This window comes from Nothoprocta perdicaria, unplaced genomic scaffold (assembly GCF_003342845.1).
Source record: "Nothoprocta perdicaria isolate Ctin4 unplaced genomic scaffold, notPer1 scaffold_18, whole genome shotgun sequence".
NCBI classification, from domain to species: Eukaryota; Metazoa; Chordata; class Aves; order Tinamiformes; family Tinamidae; genus Nothoprocta; species Nothoprocta perdicaria.
In genome coordinates this window covers 4682912-4705609 of record NW_020454982.1, presented here as the reverse complement: position 1 = coordinate 4705609, position 22698 = coordinate 4682912, and the positions used below count along the sequence as shown (strand labels likewise).

The following is a 22698-nucleotide window of genomic DNA, read 5'->3' as shown; positions in this document are numbered from 1 at the left end:
TATGTTAACCACTTCATAAAAAATTAAAAAGTCTTGTTTCAGAGTTTTACACAGTACACTGGGGGAAAAATGAAGTCTAGCATAGGATATTAAAGGAAACTAATTAAGAATCAATTGCCGTCCTAACTGAAAAAGATTATCTGTTAATCACTGTACTAATTACTTTTAACATCTTTTTTTATGGTTATATAATCTGTTGTACCTGAAACTGCAATTAAGATTGATCTTAACTTCTAAATAGTTACTCGATGCATTGACATCACAGTTGCAGTAATATAACAGTAACACCAATACCACAAGCACTGTCTGAAAACACAAAAGCAGAAATGGAAATTCTTGATAAATGTCAAGTGGTTGTTGTCATTGCCAAGACAATGGTCGAGATGCAAAGAATGCCAGGGGTACTTATATCAAGCAGCCCTTGGTCCCTTGCCCTCAGGCTTCCCATCTCAATTGCCAGTCCCTTGGTCCATGTGGTTACAGCGCATCCAGCACAGTTCTGTGCACGTCCATGCTGCCATCCTCTACATCTCAAACTTCTTCTCTGAAGCTCCGAGCTGGACTGCGTAATGTATCTGTTCTATGAGGGCAAATCATCTAAATACAGTGATCCTAATGAGCACATCTATCAACTCCTCTATTTAGCAGCAGTTTGGAACCCAGCAGCTAGCAGCAGCAGTCACAGGAACTTTGGGATAATCAATTATTATTTTCTTCAGAGCATCTGCACATGTTCAGTATATTTAACACGTTTGACTTAAGTGCAGACTAAGGAAGATCAAGTACAGATAGAATACTGAAGCAAAATATCTACAAAAAAAAGTCTTAATGTGAATTTGTGTGTTTTCTTAATTCTTTTTTCTTAATTCTTTTTCATCATTTCTTAATGAGTATTTTGTGGGTTGCACTAGTGCAAGTGCAGACAAAATCCTCTTGAGGTGCTCAGCAGGATTTCTCCAAGGAAACTGGAGCACAGCTGGAGATGAGCACAAAGACTGACTCTGCTGCAGCATGACTTAAGGTCAAAATGATTTCTGGTATGCCAAATCTCTTGGAAATAAACTCCCAAAGCATTTAAACGGGTTTTGATTCAGCAGTTTATTCTGCCATTTCAGAATTTAGTAAAATATCATTTTCAAAGTCACACTCGTAAGGGCTTGTGTAAAATTAATTTTATTTTGAGTTTCCAAGGCATATTTATGCTGTGGAAGCCAAAAACGAATTTCCTATTGTTTTTAAAAAGACTGAGCACAGAAATCTGCTTACAAAACACTATCACCTTTTCTGTAGGAGCAAATGTTAATATAGCAAGCTTCATTAATCTAGACTAAAATATGTAGAAAGCTTTTGAATTTACTTGTAGTTTCTAGAAAGATGCTTACAATGAAACATATTATTATTTATAAGTCATGTCTGAATAGCAATAAATATTTCTGCACTACATTTCATCAGTAAATCTAACACAACTATATGTCCACACACTCTGCACAACTGCAAAATTTCTGCAAAAGAGCAAACAGTATAAGTCATATTATATTTTTCAGTTAAAGAGATCTGAATTAATTCCACAGAAATACTGTTTCTTTATATGTCTACTCAGATCCATACGTTCTATTTTACATATTAGAAAATGGAAACACAAATAACTAAGCATGTTTAATCAAACCATACAGAAGCAAACTTAGAATATAATTTTGATCTCCCATTCACACATTTATCATAAAGGTCTATGGTATATGCTAGCTCACACAGAAAGCTCCTCATCATTCTTGTTTCCTGTTTTTGTTTGTTTGTTTTTAAATCAGCTTCTCTCCCGCATCTAATTTATGACAAATCAGTTAATTTTTATTAAGTTTCTTAAAGCTGAGTATTTGAAATGTACAAATATCACAATCTCTAGGTCAGCTCCATCCAAGTTGCAAAAGAACACAGATATTACAGATGTTTTGGATGCTACTCAACCTTAGAAGAGGTACTGCAAAACTAGCATGTTTTATCAGTTAACATTTTTTATGAAATGTAAGCATTTGGGTTTGTGAACAAGGCAGAATGAAAGCTTCCAAGTAGACCGGAAGGCTTCATCAATGTCTTCAGCTCACCACTTCGTGGGTTTACCAACCTATCCTTCTCTCCAACCTATCCTTCTCTCCAGACAATTTATAGGCAGTCATCACCAGCACCTTTATGACTATTTCTGCACACACTTGATGCTATGGAACCTTCCATTCAACTGCACACCTACCTTTTTTTCCCATTCATTAGTAGTGATAGCTTGACAATGACCTATCTCCTCCATTTTTTGTACATTCCCTAAACCACTAATTCTTTTCTTTTAGCTATAGATTACCGTAAGTAAAACAGCTGGAAAAAAAAAATCCATGTAAAGTTTGAGGGTGTAGAAGGAAAAAAATTCACTACAAAAAAGGTTTCTTTTTTGACTGACTTCATCAGTCAAAATCAGGAGAGAAAAATCCAAGCCACGTGAATGGACAATAAAAGAAAAATCTTGCCAGTAAACAACATACTTAAATTTCAAAGCTGATAAAATAGCTGTACAGTGATGAACATGTAACTTGTTTAAAGTCTTCATCAAAAGCCACATGAAGAGAAATAAGGTAAAGTCCGTATGGAGAGATATATTATGTCAGCTGGTAGAACTGTAAAAAACAATCTTTTTTGGCACAGAAACCCTCTTTCAGAAGAAGATGTAATCATTTAGTTTTGGGGTTTAAAATGTAAAAGGAATAAAAATAATAGTTGATAGTGAGGATTTTAATGATTTTTATCAGACTTAATTTCTGTACCTGAAACAGGAGCAATCAGTTGGTGATCTAATTTCTTCAAGCTGGAATTGATTGCACGGTGCAACGTATTTTTAAAATAAGCAATGGTCTATAGTGTAAAGCAATTCTGCTATGAAATGAGAGAAAGAAAATGTTTTTATTACCTGATTGCCAAAGAGATTGAAGCCATTAATTGCTTCCAAAGCTGCTTTTGCCAACCCCACAGAGCTGATGAGGAAGAAGGAGGAAAAAGAATTATCATAATTCAAGATCAGACTGACCAGACTAGAATTTAACATATATTCAACAACTCTTTCAGAGCTATGATGAGTATTTTATGCTTAATCTCTACGTTAATAAAATGATGATGCAGCAAGGTGGGGTTTTTTTTGTTTTGTTCTGTTTTTAATCCTTTGGAGTATTTTGTTTTGTTTTCAAATGTCAGAGACCATCTGGAAAAAAGTGCTTCTGCTCTCACCTTGTTACTGGACAGCTGGCATTATGTTTTCAGGGTCTTGCTAATAGTTCGTTAAAAGAGGATTTACTTCAGCACAATTTTTGTAGTCAGCACTCAAGCATTAAACTTTGAGAGACTGATTGCTGACCACTTTTCAATATAATAAAAGAACACATGAATCTAGACTCCAAAATTAAGAATTTTCTGATTTCAACCATGTAAGTCTCTTACTTCACTAACTCCATGACTGGTATCTACAATGAAAAAAGCTCTCAACAAGCTTTTAGCTCGTTAGCTAAAGGTTATGCTGTAAAATGAAAAAAAACAATAGCCACATACACCAAAATCACTAACCAGTATATAATACAAATTTGGCTGTTAAATTATATGCTGTAGTACACACAAAGTATATGCTAGAAGACTAAAATACCTTTCACGGAAAGTTGAAGAGGACATTTTTTAATGAAGCAGCCTTTTAAAAACTAAAAAAGAACATTCTCTCACAGTATACATGCGCACACCTCTTTAAACAAAAAAAAATCAAAAATTAGCTAATAGAAACCTACATGCATTTGACAAGTTTATATGATAGAGCATGAAATTTTGAATTCCCCTTTTAAACAACATAAAATTACAGATAGACTAATTTCAAATATGTCCACTCTGCTGCAAATACTAATGAGCTAAAGCATTAACATGAAATGCTAATTTTTGGTACATGCTCTCTAAAATTCCAAGTGTTAAGCTCATAGGGCATCTAAAAGTAAAATATTAAACTAGTTAATAGCCAACAGTGCTAGCATTTTAAGAAAGTAATATACAATGCTACTAGCTTTCAGACAGTTTACTATAAAATATAGGCATTCAAATTACAAAAAACACTTCAGACTGCTTACCAAGTAGCCACACAAAGCTATACAAACTAGACAGACTAGCTAATAAAGTGAACCCACGTTAGTCTCCTAGATTGAGTAGTAATACAGATTTCTAACATCAAAATGAAGCCAAAGATAATTCCTCCTACTTTATTCATGAAATTAAAAACCTAAGTTATGCCTTAAGTTATGCCTAAGTTATGTCTCCTCTTAGCTATAGTGCCTACAGCCAGTATACCTTCATCTCTCTGCTACATTTCTACATGTATCACAACAGCAATTTATGGACTTTATTGTTTTATGTGTACCCTAAGTACACATTACTTAGCTGCCTGCTCCAGCTTCATACTTCTTTAAAATTCAGTTTCATATTTCTACTAAACTCTCCACTCCATTACATAGCAGCTCATCTTCCAAGCAGCTTACAATTAGATTAGGATATTTTTAATCAAAAAAAGGATGATAAAAGAGACAACAGAAAATGAAGAAAGCAGAACAACAGGAAGGTGGTGAAATATAGATGTCTACCTTGTGAATTTTTAAAAAGTTATCAGAGCTATGGAAATATGGTAAAAGATAGGAAAAGAAATGAAACTAGAATGAAACAGGCTGACATGACAAAAGATTGAGACAGAGTTTAATAAAAAGACCATAAGGGTAAATTGAAGTGACAGTACAGAAGTATAGGGTTATATATCAGCACTGAAGGAAAAAAGTCTTCAGCCTCAGCAAGATAAAAATCAGTGAAAAGAAGAATTGAAAGTTTTATCTTCCTATAAAGTCTTTCCATTTAATAGTGGGAAAGTTGATACCGCTGCATTTACGTAACAGAATCGTTTAAATGCAGCCACTGTGCAACTGGGCACAATAAGAAAAAAAAATACAAACCAAAAAAACAGCTGTATAGCTATATGCAGATAGTCAAAAAGCCTGAAGTATAAGAATTGGGAAAATTTATGGAAAACAGAGGATATAACTGATGTAACTGGTTTCTTTATTAGTGCAGTGATTTCCCTATAAAAGCTGCAAATAGGGGATACGTATGAACTTTAATTCTTCTATAATTGATAACACTTCTTATTCTCACAGATATTTTAATGGTGAAAATGAAAAATTACTGAGAACCACTGGAGAAGCTGTAGCTGCACAACAGCACATATCACTGATATCACCCAGATAAAACTACCTTATCCCGAAAATGCTCACTAGTCCATATACTATTTAAATACTCCTCTAAGAAAGAATATAAACCTTGGCTGAAAGCGACTCATTTAGTTCAATTTCAACTCATTTAGTCCAATTTCAGCTCTCATTTGAATGAAGACTACAGGCAAGAGCTCTTCAAGTATGGTCTCATCTAAACAAGTCTCAAAAACCTCCAAAAATGCAATTTCCATATTTTTTTCTGAGAAAATTCTCTGGGGTCCACTTTCTTCATGTGCACTCTGAACCTCTCGAAGTGTAATCTGTAGGTGTTATCCCCATGTATCACTGCACATGCAGAACTTTGCACTTCCTCTTCAACTACTACTAGCTGAATCCTCATTCCTCCAGGTCCCTCAAATCAGGCACACAAATTTCAGAATCGTACATCTGCAACTGCACATAATTATGGTAATTTGAATACTCAAATAGCTAAGCATCTATGTGCTTGCCTCGGCATAGACTTGATCATGAAATTATAAAGCAAATTTTCTAAAAATACACCTGGTAATCTTTAGAGAATCTTAACTTAGTCACTTACATTAGCCCCTACTTTCATACCAGGTATTTCTTACTCAAATCACATTTAATTGCTTTGACTGAAAGGTTCTCTCACAAACCTTGAATGCAGCTCTGGACTGCCATTGTTGTACTTATTTCCTCTTTCCCAGACACCAAAGTCAGGAACACGATAGGATCTTTCCACACAAAACACAAGATTTTGAATGAAGGACACCTATGAGGAGAAAGAAAACTCACTGAAGGAAAATTAAAGCATGATTTTTTCCACTTGCATTTTCAGAAAGATGCTTTTTGCAGCTATCAGAATTGTGAATTCCATCTGCAATTCTTTTCAAAGTATTTTGCTCCCAAGTTCAGACATTCTGTTGGCATTCTACTTTATATAGCTTTGCCACAATTTCACATTAGGATCATCACTTGTACATCAAATCTTTTCAGAGTTATCTGCAACTTTCAAGGAAACAGTAGGTCCCACTCTTTACACATATCCAGGACTATTCCTTCCTATAACTTAGTTTTCAGTTGTATTAAAATGACCTTTGTTTGAATGTGCCTTGAATATCCAATTGTTCAGCGTGCATTCTCCTACTTCTGTTCTTAAGTGAAATTTAAAAGCATTAGCTAAGTGAAAAAGCAAAGAGTATCACACAAAAGACATCAGCATGGTTATATATTTTTATGAGTGATGGCATCCAAAACATTTGTGGAAGGAGTGTCAATTACAGATATTTTACAAGACTAAATAAGGATTTCCAAATAGCGGATTTGCAGAAAAAGGAAGCATTTAATGAGGGGAAGAGAAAGGAAAGGGGAAGCAGAAGGTGAAGGGGAATGGGAAGAGAGAAAGGGAAAAAATGTTGCCAAATGAAATCTCAGTCATTCTCATCACAGATATGCAAATGCAAAAAAGAAGCTGGTACCAAAACATTCTTACCGAAATTACAGATTGCTTGCGTTAAGCTTATTTATCCAGATCTCAAGCATGAATATAGCAAGGTGTAATAAAGAATATGCATGCAGCATGGGTTAAGGAAAAGTGTTATGCTATTTCATACTTAGATACCACAATCAAGTTCATTCATTTGCATAATCATATACTGCTCTCTTTGCTATGGATGCAAAGATGGGATTAAATTAATTTTTCAACTGCAAACAGACGGAACTATAAGGATAACGCATTGAGAGTTGCCACGCCTGACAATAAGCAATGTTGTATACAATGATTTCCTACTCCCTGAGCCCCGAGTCTGTGTACAGACACATTCATGTGGACAGCCTGCCAAACATCAGCCATCTGTTAGCAGCTTCCACTATACTAGCACTGGTTTAAAATTCACTCTCTAGGAAAGTAAAGCCACTAAAGTCATGCAATTCATAATAGGAACATGAGAAAACTGAAGGCATTCCACCACAGGTTTAAAAAAAAAAAAAAGAACCATATATGCATTCCCACAAAAGGACACTATGGCAATCAATGAAATCTTATTTTAAATATGAATGAATTGATGGAGCACCAACATGGAAATGGATTTTTTTAAGAAGTTTACAAAATGCATCACTGACTACCAGTGCCTGGAACCACTAGTTAGGAACAGCTGACAGGTAAGGACTTCAAATGACAATGCCCACTTCAGCACTTTGTCCTGCCATTGATGCTCTCTTCTTCATTCTCTAAAACTTTAGGGTCAAGCAGTTAAGAGGAATGTTTTTTGGCCTTTTCAGGTCTTTCATACCCTTAGATATATATTTTAATAATACACTGAAAGAGAGGGTAATCAAGCAGGAAACATGGAAGTCCTAGCAGAGAATTTCAGCTATACAGAATGAATTCCATTTCTTCTTTAAACAGTTCTACATATTTCTCCTAATGCAGTATTTGAGCAAACAGATCAATCCATTAAATGTCAGCTGCCTCTTATGTAAAGACCTTGGGTTGAGATTTCATTCACCCTCTTTCTTGGGCCAATATGTCCAGAGGGACAAGCAGCAGCAGCATTAGCAAATTCAAAAGCTGCTACTACTAATTCCAGCAACAAAAAATATTCTTGATCTTATCTACTGGCAAATCCCAATTTTAAAAATGCAAAGAATCACATGCATTATAACAGCTGCTTCCTGCTCTTGAGCAAAACCCGTAGTGTTTTGCTAGTATTTTATTGCTCCTAATATACAAACCTTTTCTTAATCATAACCATTTTCAGCAGTCATTTACTGTTGACTACCACGTATTTTAAGAACCAAGAACATACTGCTTCCCTAAGAAGTGAAGATTCATCTATTTTTCCTGTGTTTAGTAATAGCAAAAGTTTTAATAAAAGAATTTCTATTGTTCTTTACAATAAATTTACCAAGGCAAAACAGCAGCAACTATTCAATTGCCCAAATTCAAACAAAACAAAATTATAAAAATGGAACAGAAGCCTGTGCTTCTTTTCCAGTCATAAAACTTAATCTCATTTTAGAACAAGACAGTAGACATGCTATCAGATATGTCCTAACTTGGCTTATTTTCAAAAAGGTTATCCTGGCTATTCTTGCTAGCTATTATTATGTTTTTGAAATTACTGAACAAACTTACAAGACACATGTTACCATGGCGGAAAACTGCTATATTGCCAAAAAGAACGTGACAGAATTTTCTAATACAAGTAGGTGCAGATATATTTGAAGAAAGTCCTTCAACTTTCCAGAAAATAAACTTTGTTTATTCATACTGATGAAATTCCACAGGACAATATCTATTGACTGACAGTTTTGAAAAAAATCTTGACCTTGTACCTTTTAGATAGAGCAGGGACCTGGAAAAGTTTTCAATGTCACAGTAAGTTTGCTTTTCACATATCTAACACTTTATTACCTATTCATTTATTTTACTATCCATCTCCATTCCATTTATCCTTACTGACTGCCATTAAAAAGTGAAGAACATTTCCAGTGTATTTCTAGAAAAAATCATTTTAGAGATGGTAGTTAAATAAAACCAAGAAAAAAAATCAATAAATCATGAGTTTTAACAACAGAAATCAATTAGTACCTCATCCGTGTTGTAGATAATCTGCAGTCCCGAGGAGATCATCTCAACCAAATAGAGAAGAAATAATGACACAGCATTTATCTGAAGTAATTAAAGGAAACTGTAATTAAATTTAAGCTTATTGGAGTCAAATAAATAGATAAATGAAAGTTACTCAATAATAAAGATGGTCTCAAGATAACAGAAATTAGTCTTGTTTTTTTTTTTCAGAAATATTATCCACCTAGATGCAGTGATGTAGAAAGAATTGATAGAAAATACTACCAGCACACATTCCTTCTACAACTCCTTCTGCAGTATCAATCTTTAAATTACTTTAAAAAATGATATTAAAGTGATTTTGCTCAAGAATACTCTATTGACCCATACGAAATCACTTTAGTCACAACCTAAAGTGTATCTTGTATAGTGTCTTGGTTAGCCCAAAAATAGTGAAAGGCAAATTAACAGCTAGATAAAGATGTTGGGCATGTACTTTGAATTTTCAGTAGAAATTAAATTTGCTTGGATTTCCAGAAAATTAAGCTGGATGCATATCTAAGAAATGTAGTTTCCAGTATAAGATTACACTGAATCTTTCACTTTACTGACTCCCTCCTTTTTTCTTTTTTTTTGGTGGCAGGGAAAGAAGGGAGGAAGATGAGGCAAGATTCCAAACAAGTGACAGCCACTTGTTTGGATAAAGAAGTTACATTTAAATAAACAAACGCCTCCTCACAGCTATTTCAGTATTGTCTGACCAGGATGTACTACATAATCAGTTTTAAAAATCTGTCCTTTTCACTAAAAGATACTGAAGGAATCTCAATTTGTCAAGTTTTAAACACACACGTGCACGCTTTACCTGAAGATGACCATATTCCTCATGAGAGAAGACCTCATCTCCTGTCTGTGCACTGAAAACAGAATGAAGACATTCAGATGGCTTGGGGTCTTGCTTAAACCGCTGAACCTAAAGATGAATTAAAAGCAAAACATAAAAACAAAGTCAATAATTTGAATGTATTTGGCAACCACAAATTCACTATGTAACTCAGATTTTTGAAAAGTTCCTGGTATAAGCATCAACCTACATGAAATCTGACAAGTTCCTAATACTTATCCAAATGTGTACTTTTTATGTACATAAAGAATAGAAATATTGAGCCAATCTCAATTTCTTGGTAAGAAAAACAAACAATTATAGCTATTTAGTTACCCTCATCTTCTGGCACTATTATTTGATCAAAACATTAGCAATGTTAAAGATCATCAGTATTCTTCAGGCAGCAGTTAAATTTGTTTAGCTGTCATTGCCAGCACATTATCCAAGTTTAATGAGGTTTTCACTGCTGCTTTTAACTTCATAGGGTATCTTTGCCCAACAATGAATCATATAGAGCATAGTACATACCCCAGGTGCAAAGCAGTAAGAGAATCCTGTTCTGTGGAGTTATTATGACTAGTCAATGAACATATTTTTAGATTACAACTCGTATGTTCAGCAGCAGTAGAATGAAACACCTGCATTTTTTGTCACAGAATCATTTATTCAAGCCACAGGTCAGTATTTTAGCTTTTTTTTTCTCAGCAAAATAAATTATACATCTTCCTTCTACTTAGGTCAGCCCATATACAGCCTTTAAGAATAGAGTCCAATCTGAATCACATCTGTTAGGTACCTCACACTACTTATTATTGCACCATGGGAAGAAACAAGCATTTACAGAAATTAAGGTGAAAAATGGCAATCAATATATCAACAGTACGACATTTGTATTCATTTAATGCTTATTATTCATATCCGTGTTGAAAATCCTCAAAACAAACCAGTGCATGTCAAAGAGAAAAGCAGCAGCTCCACTGTAACAAGACCAATTTAGGTCAAGATAAGAGACTATGAAGAAACAGACTAAGACAATGGGAGAGATATTTTGGAGATGTTTTAGGTCATGATAACTACCAACACTAGTAGTATATTTTTCACTTTGAAAAGATTCCAAAACTCTTGGAACGCACTTTTACTGACTTAAAGAGATCTTTGTTGATAACAATCAGCAGCACTAAACATGGAAAGGTAAAATACAAGTTTGCTATATAGATCATCCCATCGATTTACTAACAAAATCTACTCTTCTGTAACATCTAACATTTTTTTTCCTGATGCTTACTTTCATAATGTTCTATACTTGCTAATTAAGACTACAATTCAGTCATTTGTCAGCCACCTATAGAGGACATGGTCACAATAATATTTTCTATTCTTCTTTCACTTTATTTTATACTTTCATCTAGTGTTTTATATTGAGAGAAACAACAACAGCACTTAAATCTCTTGGAGCTTTGATCATCCCTGGCTCCAAAGAACAGCATCAGAAAAGGACGCATTTCTGTTGTATTCCACATCTCCAGGCTTTCACTAAGCCCTGACTCTTATCTGAATCTACAAAGAAACTTATCAGTACAGAGAAAAATAAGAGGGTTTTGCCCGTTGGCTTTATCTCTTACTCAATTCTGCACAGAGGTATATGAAACGATAGCAGTTCCTTGATACCATACTTCTATTACTCCCTGAGATTTGTATGTTTAAAACTGCACAGGTCAAAAGGACCACACAAAATTGCACTGCTACTCCTTCTAACTCCACCTCTTAACAGGGCTAAGAACCTAATCTTGGAACCAAAAGGGAAAATAAATTTAAAAAGGAACACCTCTACTCTTACTGTGCACACACAACTTTCAGAAAGCTCTTGCAAGAGAATACAAGATCACCCCAAAGGACTGTCTAAGGTTCACAACCTCACTTTCTAATTTACACAACATGAAACACAGCTAGGGTACAAAATTTTGCCAAATATCAAGAGTAAAAAAGGGAAAAGCTTTATCCTTCTTTACTTCCCCTGTTACTTTTAATTTTACAGTCTTATAAGCTGTTATGGTTCAAGCTACACATTTCAGATATATGAATTTTAAAATGACGTTAACTCTCCAACACTCATCAGATAAAAGTATCTAATAAGATTGCAAATACTATGTTGAACATGATTCAACAATTGAAAAACACTACTGATAAATAAGAAAACATTTGAATTTTAAGAAATATTCAGGGTATATTCATAAGAGTTTACCCTGTTTCCTCATTTGATTTTGCATTACTGCATTTCTGAATTTATATCAATAAGTCAAAGGAGACTGGAAAGCTACTACTAAAGCAAGCAACCAAAATCATCATGAATGATCACCCAGTAAGGAGAACAACCTCAAATGCAAGAATTAACAGCTAAGTTAGCAGCATAAGGAAAACATTTAATGCTTAGATAAAATAAATTCAGCACTTTTCCTTTAAACATGAAAATAGATGGAGTGATGTTTAAATGTGATAAATAATTGCAGAAGTAACCCTAAGGAAGTTTGAAGTATGCCTTGCAGTTTATTAATTTTGCAAAAGGCTTTATGCCTTTCAAACCTTAAACAATGCTGGAACCTGATAAAAATGAAGCAGCACTTCTTAGCTAAGCCATACTGCAATAGTACGTTCCCCTATTATATTTTATCTATATTTAGAAGAAGTTAGTTTTTACAGTTTTAATTAATCCTCTAGAATTGAGTGCTCACGTCCACACTACAGTGTTTTACCTTATCAGCCTGACGCATATAGCAGTAGAGAATTCCTCTCATACATTTTATAGCAGAATGCTCCAGTTCATGTGTCCTTCCCTTGTCATCATCAATACGCCTGGGTAAGAGAGATAACTCATAAAACAAATTGAAAATGCATTAGAAAAAAAATTAAGGTCACATTAATGCTCTGGAATATCGAGTATTTAACTAACTATTATATAGTGGTACCCATATTCCTATCAATTTATTTATAGCCCTACCCAAAATTCTTTGATTAAAAAAGATTCTCAGTTTACTTTGCAACTTGCCCAAACATTACTGTTTGAAAATTTTTATGTAGGGAAAAAAGCCTTGAAGATGTTGTAGAATAGCAAGCCATTCCATTTTGCTCCTAAAGAGACCCAAAATATGAAGATAATTTCTCTCTAACTCTAGAAAATATCTACCATTCAAAAATAAACCATAGTTTCCTGTTGTTTTTAGCTGTGCATACAACATATTTACTGTGCATATTTAGAAACGTATTTCACATATCTCAGTATTTTCATATCATAACAATTCCATTACATTACTACATTTATATTAAAATAAACCTTAAGCATTGGTTTTAACAATTAAAAATATATGCAGTGGGTAAACAATTCTGATAATTGCACTCAATTTTTAGGAGTTTTTAGGAGTTTCTGATACCTAAACTGAAAACCAAGAAGTCAGCAATAACTTTAAAAATTATAGCACATCCAAAAAAAACAGTCATACTAAAGAGTTTTGGAAAAGAACCACCCAACCACTGATCATGTTAAGAGATGCTAATATCCCATAGGCTTAGCACTCCAGTCCTATTAAACCGTTACAGCAAACACAAAATTGAAACAAGTGATATTTTGTTTGTGCAGTATCAAGCTCTTAGTTCCTAACAAGGAGCAGTTAGTATTATTTTCCAAAACTCTGTTTCTTAGAATAGAAGGAGTCTATCTCCTGGGAGAACTCCAATTGTTACCAACTGTAACCTCAGTTTCTGCTCTTCTTCTATACTGATAATGAGTAGGAGCATTCCTTGAGTACAGTTTACTGCAATAACCTTTGTTTTTAAGAGTTTGCATCACTTCCATTGTTTCAGCATACTGGTTCCAATGAAATTACATGAAAACATCTAACTAGAGTAACATTTTTAGTCTAGCAGCTATGTAAGTATCTTTAATGAGACTCAGAAATGTGTAACACCTCTCCAGGTTTACACAGCTATTTTTGATAAAGCTTGGTCTCTTAGAACTTTCCCAGGGTATTGCATAGCAGAAGGCAAAGGGGGCAGAAACATGAATTTAGAAATTATTCACCTGTAGGCAAGGGCTAGTGCCCAGGCACAAGCAGCACAGTAAAGACAGTCTTGAACTTTTGCCTTTCGGTTATCCCCATAGGTTTTTGTAGGAAAGAGACCTGTGGTTGGGCTTTGATAGAGTAGCAATGTTGACTTAACTGCAAAAGCAAAATAAAAAGAAACAGCATTTATGTTTCTTCCAGTTCATATGCAACTTTTCAGAGAGAAATCAAAATGTAAATAACCAGTTAGGGAATGTACAAGGTAAGGAGATACAAAAAGAATATTTTTCCATGTTAGCATGTTTTATCTTGCTCAGTACAGAATCTCTTTTCAGTAATTTCCACTTAACAGCACACAAATATTTTTCCCTTTTTATGGAAAAGAGGCTATAGTATGTTGACTGCCCCCAAACTCATTTAAATAATCGTCTATATCAATGTGTTAAAAAAGGCGATAATTAAGGAAAAAAGGATGGCTGCAATTATTTAACTCAGTATGTAACCATACAAGCAATATGTGAGACAGCAATTCTCAAGCTGGCAAAAGGAACTTAAAATAGTAGTACTTACCGTGTTTATTGTTTATTATGAATTGCTTCCAAAAACTAAAGAATTGACATGTTACTAGGTACATGGTCCCTGAATATGACACTTGTAATAGTTCACTTAAGACAAAAAAGCACTTCCATCAAAATATCATCAAGCACTAATTAAAAAAAAAATCTCCCTAGTCTTGCATCTAGATTGGATTTCCAATACATACTTCTAATATTCAGCAAAAGATATAGTTCAATCCATTTCTTTTTCTGCTGGGAATTTGAAAGGCACAAATTTAGGAAACTGTTCTCAAGTAGGAAAAAATCAAAAGTTTACTACTGCAAAGGGTAGACAAGGAATGATGGATGAAGGAATGATGGATGAAGGAATGATATTTAACATATCATCAATTACATGATATTAATCTTCTACATCAATTACAATTCTTACCTGAATTACTTAAAGCATTTTAAACTGTGAGTAGATCACCTTAATCCTCCCCATCCAAGACCATTAAGAATCCATTTTTACCATTTGAGAAGGTACTTAACAGCTGATAATTTTGAACACTACCTACAGGTCAAGATTTTTCAACAATGTATAAATATATAATATATATTTGTGTGTGTATATCTATATATGCATTATATTATAACAGGAATCTTATAAGGAATTTGAATGATCAATCCTTGTACTTTTTGGAAAAGAAAATAAAAATTCTTAATAAACACTACAGCTGTTATGCTGAAACAAAGCTAATTCTATTATATCCATACAAGGAAATACTTTACTAATTTACACTTAAAGCCTTCCACAGTAAGAAGAATTCTTAAATTTTACTTACCAATTCTGTAATAATTGTCCAATTTATCCCAGAGACTTTCCTCCTCTGGTCTTGGCAGGTTAATACTTTTAAGTGGCTCATAAATTGAACCTAAAATAGAAACAAAATGAAAAAAGAAAGATCAGAATTAGTTTTACAGTTTTTGTTACTGCTAAATATTACTGTAATATGGTATCTTCATGTTTGTGCTATACATACATTTTATTTAAGTTCAAAATAAAATACTTACACTCTTTCTATAATCTCAAAGAATATAACATTTCTATACATATTCTTTCCATCTTATCTGTCCATGCAAACAAGATCACTACCTGGATCTCCAATGCCTGCAGCTATAGAAATGTCACATACATGCACAGGCAGACTATTTCATGGACTACCACAAAAAGCTGAATTCATGTCTCGAAACACAAAAAAGACAGCTTGGTCTCTAATACCACAGAAGCTTGATTAATCTACTCAAATGACACAGCCACAAATGGCTGACAACGATAAATACAACGCTGTCAAAACCACATTCTTCTTTCTCAATGTCCCACATAGTGGTTACTTTGCTATTTACATTCCCTCTTTCCATTTCAGGCTACACAATGTCCCTTCTGAAAAGTTCAGGGAAACGAACTGCCAAGGGAGTTCCACACAGCCAAGCAGTTCTGGCAAGATGCAGCAGAGTGCTCCAATTCAAGTTCCTTCTTCTGTACTCCCAGCATGTACCCAACCACTAGACAGGAAACTGTCCATATGCAGGCTGTCATTCAAAGAAAATGAATGTGCATGTAGTGGTGTCAGAGGCTTTATTGATCAAATCCCCTAGAATGGGGATTTGAAAAAGTTCCTTTCTCTCACAAATAAACCAACAGCCCACACACTCAAATTAGTATTTCTTTTGCTTTGCAATAATAACAGTTAAATATATACATATATATTATATTACACATACATCCTTCCTTCCCACCAAAAGAAACCTAGACAAGAAGACTCCTATTTGAAAAGGCGCTTGTGGTCCTCCACGGATTCTCTGATTATCTTTAACAAGGCGTTTTGCAGGTACTACCACTACTGCCTTGTACTATATAGTCTACCACTATAATAACAAGGTACAAGAAGTATGAAGGGGAGTGTGTGTGTGTGTGTGTGTGTGTATGTATATATCTACCCATTAGATTTTCAAATGAAAAATAAAGATTCTGACTCTTAGATTTAATTAATAACACATACACTGTATTAGACTTTGCAAGCTTGGAAAGTCAATTTCTTGCAACTATTTCCTGCAAACTGTTAACCCTAGTACCTGCATCATTAAGATCACTGAGTATTCAGACACACACACACACACATACAAAGTTTCCAAAATAAAATCCAGTTTTAAGGTACTTACCAGACAATCTACGACCCTCTGTAGCCAACAGAGAAACAAAATAAAGGTATCATAAACAAAAAAGTATTATCTTTGGATTCTATTCCATTCAGAGCAACTAAGATTTCAGTTTTGGGCAGAAAGGAGACTGAGCAGAATTAAAAAAAAAAAGTGCAAGAGGATCTACAATTTGCATTTGTTTAGCTGTTCGAAACTACCTGCTGAAATAAATTGAAACAGCCAAACTGCTGATGAAACAGAAAGATGATGTGAACTCAAAATTCAATAAAACTGACCAAAAGTGAAGACTTTCCTTCCTTAAAAACTACATATAGAAGAATTCTCAGTCCTCAGAGACAAGCTATTAGCAATGCAAATGCTTCCACATGTACCAGTTTTGGAGATTGGGAATACTGATTTCATCCTGAAAAAGAACTTTCCCATCCACTTTTTATTCCAGTTGCAGTCAAGGAGAGCTGTCTGAAGGAAAACTATGAACTACCCTATATATTTCTATTTAAAAATCATGCCCAGCATTTTGAAAACTTGCTCACAAATTCAGATTTTCAGAACCTTTGAACACCAACAGAGCCTTGAAGATGGCAGACACTGCAAACATTACAGAAAAATAGGCATCAGAATTGAATTCTGGACATAATCTATGGATAGAGATGTGCACATTTCACCATGCATTGATTATTCTAATTTTCAGGATTTCAGAATTTTATTTTCAACATTTCATATGCAATAGAAATAAATGTGAATGTTCATTTACATAACTAAAATAAGTGCACACCAAAAAAAGAAAGCTGAGAATAGCAGATATCTTTCTAGATTTGATGTATAGCATGAGAATCCAAATTGATCACAGTCCTTTAATGCAGCAGTAGTTTCTGGATGTAATCCAAAATTTGAGACATGAAAGAGTCTGGATTCTTACAACACCGTAATTTTCATTGCCCAAAACTACTATAGGCAAGCAAAAATTTACAAAAGGAACAGCTAAAGCACTACTTCTGCACTGCAGTAATCTGGGACCAAAAAGGACTTTATTTGCATCACACACTTTAAGAAATCAAATCAAGACAGTTGGATCATATTCTCCCAACATCACTTCTCCTTTTCCTCCATAATCCTCTCACAACTTATCTTAGGGTGACACTTAACAAAGCACTGAACAGCCAGGTTGTTAGACACAGCACAGTTTATTCTAATAGTTGTTAGCCATGAAATACACCTGTTTTCAATACACCTGAATTAAATCTGAACAGTGTAAATAAGATATTGTTACACCAGCACATAAGCAAAATACACCAAAATGTCTCTACCACAGTAGAGTGTAGCCTAGTACATATAGCCTTGCTACAAGCAAAGCAGGAAATCATTCAAGCCAAGATATTCCAGGCAATCAGTATTCTATGTTGTCATTTGTCCACCTGAAAACTCAAGCCAATAGCACTTCACTACTAAAACTGTTTATTTTGCATCATTATCAAGAAAACAAGTATCAAGCACCAACATAATAATGAGAACAATTTTTCATTATAATGTCAACACACTACAGGTCCTTTGACACCGGAGAGAAAGACAGAAATGTCACAGGCCCAGGAAAGTAGTTCAAGTGACCTTACAGTTGCAAATGAAATCATCTTATCTGGTAACTATCACTAAAATTTATACTGCTTATGTACTTCAGCACACACTATGCAAGTGCTACAGAGACTTCTCTCAGATTAGCATCATATAAGGAGAGTTTTTGCAGTCAATCTCTTTTCAGAGTACTTGGAGCTAAGCTAGAACAGTAATTGTCTTGATAACTTCTTGATAATACTTCAGCTTGTGCTATATAATATCATAGCTGTAGTCTGTTACATTTTATACATACATATATACATACATATATATATAATGTATATATGTATATATGTGTGTATATTTTTTATATATATATATATATAAATATATAAGCTGTGTCAGCAGCAGCAGGGAGAAGGCTTTATTTTGCGTTGACTTAATTTCCAAAGGACAAGCTTTAGGACCTGTTGGAAGGGTTACTTTTTTCTTTATTATAGTCATGTTAAGTTTTATTCTAGGGATTAAATTTAACATTAGTCTTAGGGCACCTTTCACGTGACCATTATCTTAAAGAAGAAATTTCAGTTCAGACATTTCAATTTTAGAAGATTTTCACTCTCTGAGTTCATATATTTATTTAAATTCTGCTGTACAGTTCTCAAAACAGTTAGCACAAAACTAAAACACCACATGAAACACAGAACACAACAATTATTTTTAAAGAATAAAATAGCCACAAACACAAAACACAAAACTATACACTTACCATATCTCAAAAAGGCATGCGCAGAGAAGGTTCTGTCATCATCCAAATTGGCCATTTCAAATTGGTGCAGCTAATCACAAACGGCTCAGGCTAAACTACAGCAATTTTCAAAACCATTTAGTAAATGTTAAAGGCAATCAGCATTAAATTAAGTGAAAGCAATGTTAGTGGAGTTATTAACATAAGGCAGTGCACAGCAGGAAGAATGGTAAAGTTTCATTGTATTACTAAATCTTATCCAAGTAAAATGACATATTCTAGCCAAAGTCCATGATTTGGACATTACAAAGGCATGTAATTCCAGATATTTTCTACTGAAAGAATGCAGAATGAGATCTATTTGATATATTCTACTTAAATAAAAATATTATATAATAAATACATATACAAGTGTTAAGAAACAGTAAAACGAGAAGCTAAAATTCTACTTATGCACAGTGTTGTTTTACCTCATAGATGATTTACATCAAGTTCTTTTGCATTAATATGCATTGATTATGGTACTGAGTACCTCTGTTACTGGAGGTAGAACATCTTCCAGTTTGTAATGTAACAATCAGAAAATACTCTTCATAGCTACTTCAAGAACCTACTTCAAAACTATACAGAAATGTTTGCCTGTCAAAAAAGCCAAAATTTCAGGACCTGCAAGTTGGCCAACTATTGAAAATTCTTATAATCTGCTCCCAATTACAATTATCACAGAAACAACAAATGAAACATGGGGGAAAAAAAATCAATAAAACTTGGTTTTACTAGCAGAAAGTATTCTGTTTTCATATATAATTCATATTTTAATATATATAGACATCATGATACACGTTACAATCTACAAGATAGGGTCTTAAATGATACTTTACCATATATTGTACAACAAGAATCGCTAATGCATTTCACACATGAGTACAAGTATAGGTTCCGTGCTTAATCAACAGTAAAATGGGATTCCTGAGCAAAGAACTCTGCCAATCTGAACAGTATGTAGGGGCTTCAATCACTTTCAGTGACACTACCCCGGCTACTTTTGACAGTACATGAGCAAGGAAATTAACTGCTACTACTAAAGTGAACTACAATGACCTAATACTACCATAGAAAGAATTTTCTTCTGCATTTAACAAAGAGACACAAGGCTGCAGTAGCTAAGAAAAAGTCAAATTATTTAAAATCATCTGAACACCACCTTCTTACAGTCACAGACCTGGTTCTACAAGAAAGTCTTTTGATTCCGAACTCACATACTCATAACGTGTGCCAATGCCTAACTCCTTATCTTGCAGAGCTCTGGCGATACCTTGATACATTAGTTTTCAGAGAACAGTATGGTATAACCAAAATGGGCCTCAACGTGATTATCCATGTATTGAATAGCCCTCACAATGCCATTTCACCAAGCGGTGTTGTGCACAGAGGAACTTTTCAAATCATACACATCAGTCACCTATCAACCACTATTTATCTTTCACCACAAAAGCCTCCACCTGCAGATCTATAGTATCTTCCTCTACTTCCACATTCCAGGCCCTCTGACCAGTCATCACTGCAACAGGACCAACAAAATACTCAAAAAAGGAAATTACAACTGAGCTTGTGAGGATACAGGACAAGAAAACACCACGGGGATCACTTGGAAAACAGTTCCCGTTAGAATGCTAGCAACAAAAGCCCTATTGGTATTAGATGCTATAAAAAGATAAAACAAAAGTCACGGGTTCTTTAACCTGGGAGCACAAGTGAGCAAACAACATCCTCTCCTCTGAGGCCAGAGCCTAGCCGCCAAGGATTCTAAAAACGGACTTAAAAAATCAAAAAGCTATAAAAATATATATATATATATATTAAGAAAGGATGATCCAATGAAGTCTATGCAAGTACTGGTACCTTTGTGTAACAGGTAACATAACAAGTTTGTGTAACTGGTAAAGATGCCGCCAATTTCAAAATATTTGGTCTGCTCAAGAGTTCTATAACACGGGCAGCCACGTACCCTGTAGCCGGCAGCGGTTGGGGAGCGCCCAACGGCTCCCGCCTCACGCCTGAAGCGGCGGTTGGGGAGCGCCCAACGGCTCGCGCCAGAAGCGGCGGTTGGGGAGCGCCCAACGGCGCCCGCCTCGCGCCGGCAACAGGTGCGCGGCGAGCGGGACGCGAGCGGCGGCCGGTGAGTGACACGCGAAGCTGCGCGGAGGAAGGGAGGGAAGGAGCGCGGACGGCGCCGGGAGGCCACCGAGGAGGGAGAAGGGGGAGCGGGGACGGTTAGCGGGGCAGAGGCGCAGAGAGAAGGAGAGAGACCCGCCGGGACCCCCCGCAGCCAAGCCGAGAGGTCAGACCTGAACGCTTGCAGCGGGCCCGCAGCTCCATCATCTTCCAGCTCACGTCGGCCATATGGGCCGCTCCCGCGGCCGCTGCCGCCGCCGCCATCCTCGGAGGAGCTGCGGCTGCCGCTGCGCTGCACTCCGAGCCGAGCCGGGCAGCCTGGGCCCCCTCCCCCTTCGTTACCCGAGCCGGCCGCAAACGCCGCCGCGCAGCCTGTCACGGCGCTGTCGTAAAGCGGTGGGGGTGGCCGCGGCGCGGGGCCGGGCCGGGCCGGGGCCGCAGCAGGATGGGGCGCCGCTGCGCGCGCGGCCTCTGCCTCCTCCTGGCCGTGCTGAGGGCGGCCGCGGCCCTGCAGAATGTCACCGCGCAGCTCTTCGGGGCCGAGGCCCATGGCACGCTCGCGGCCTTCGGGGACTTCAACTCGGACAAGCAGACGGACCTGTTCGTGCTGCGAGGCGGTGAGTGCGGGCCCGGCCGCGAGCCCCGCGCGTCGGCGGCAGCCCCGGCCCTTCCGCGGGCCAGCGGCCGCCCGCCAGCGGCCCCCCTGGCTGCGAGCGCCGGCTGGCAGGGCCTTCCTGCGGTGGGCGCTGGGAAAACCTCGGCTTCCTCTGGGACAGTTGTGTCCCCCGGAGCAGGCGCCTTTTCTTTTTTTTTTTTCCCTGGAAATTTTTAGCCTGTTGTCCTTGTTTTTTCTTCTTATGATGTTTCATTTTCATTTTTTATTATGATGTTTAATGTTTGTATCTGAGCCCTTGTTTGCAGCATTGCTGATGGTGAGAGTGCTGAATAATAAAATTATTTAAAAATTAAAAATTGTCATTGGTTTTATTCCTGAGAGGATTCTTGCATCCAAAAGAGAAATGTTCAAAATTTGCACTGAAATACAGTTTTACATAGGGCAAGAGTTAACTTTAAAGTTAACTTTATGGTTGTGAAATAGACTAAAGACCTTGTCTTTCAGTTTGTACTCGTAACTGTATAAATAAATTGCATGAATGAAAATACTTTCCTGAATGAAAATATACTCTAAAGTTCAGTTTATGAATATTTTTGTACCTTGAAATTCAACTCACTGTGTAACAGAAAATACGAGCCTTTTATACAGATCTTCCTGAAATAATTACATGAAACTAGTCTATATCATGGTGTGTAAATGAGGAAATACTACAGGGAAGTGGATTACTGCTGAGAGCTTCACTTAAGGTGCTCCTGTCAGGAGACCTGGGAATGCAGTTATTAGGTTCCTTCTATGACTGAGTCAGTGTTATAAGACTTGGAGCCTTTAAGCTTTGGTTATTTGTATAGAACTGATAACCTGCTGCTTTACATTAGTAATATTTTCTAATTCATTATCAATTTTTTTTATCTTAACAATGGGGTGAGATAACAATAGGAAATTTTAACACCAAGCCCCAAAGAAGCATCTTGACATTAGAATGTCTTTGTGATGTATTTATAGTCTTGTTGTGAAGAAGCACTCCTCCTGTTTCCTTCTAAAGGAGGAAGAACTGG

At 36.0% G+C, this 22698-nt stretch overlaps 2 protein-coding genes across 5 annotated transcripts in view; one reads left to right on the top strand and one right to left on the bottom strand.

The window, feature by feature from the left end:
- PHKB (phosphorylase kinase regulatory subunit beta) overlaps positions 1-21323 on the bottom strand; it is a 56058-nt gene extending 34735 nt beyond the window's left edge. For 2 of the 4 annotated variants that reach the window (XM_026036538.1, XM_026036539.1), the window contains exons 1-8: positions 21201-21323; positions 15176-15265; positions 13812-13950; positions 12490-12589; positions 9719-9826; positions 8875-8955; positions 5939-6054; positions 2948-3011 (exon numbers count right to left, since the gene is read on the bottom strand). In XM_026036538.1, coding sequence (XP_025892323.1) covers positions 2948-3011; positions 5939-6054; positions 8875-8955; positions 9719-9826; positions 12490-12589; positions 13812-13950; positions 15176-15265; positions 21201-21291 — 789 coding nt within the window. In that variant the 5' untranslated portion in view covers positions 21292-21323. Of the gene's footprint in view, positions 1-2947; positions 3012-5938; positions 6055-8874; positions 8956-9718; positions 9827-12489; positions 12590-13811; positions 13951-15175; positions 15266-16553; positions 16572-18873; positions 18969-21200 lie in introns of all 4 variants that reach the window. The other 2 variants (XM_026036540.1, XM_026036541.1) reach the window with 2 other exon arrangements.
- A 155-nt stretch (positions 21324-21478) lies between these two features.
- ITFG1 (integrin alpha FG-GAP repeat containing 1) overlaps positions 21479-22698 on the top strand; it is a 71095-nt gene continuing 69875 nt past the window's right edge. The window contains exon 1 of the mRNA XM_026036480.1: positions 21479-21644. The gene's annotated coding sequence lies outside the window, so the exon portion shown is untranslated. The remainder of the gene's footprint in view (positions 21645-22698) is intronic.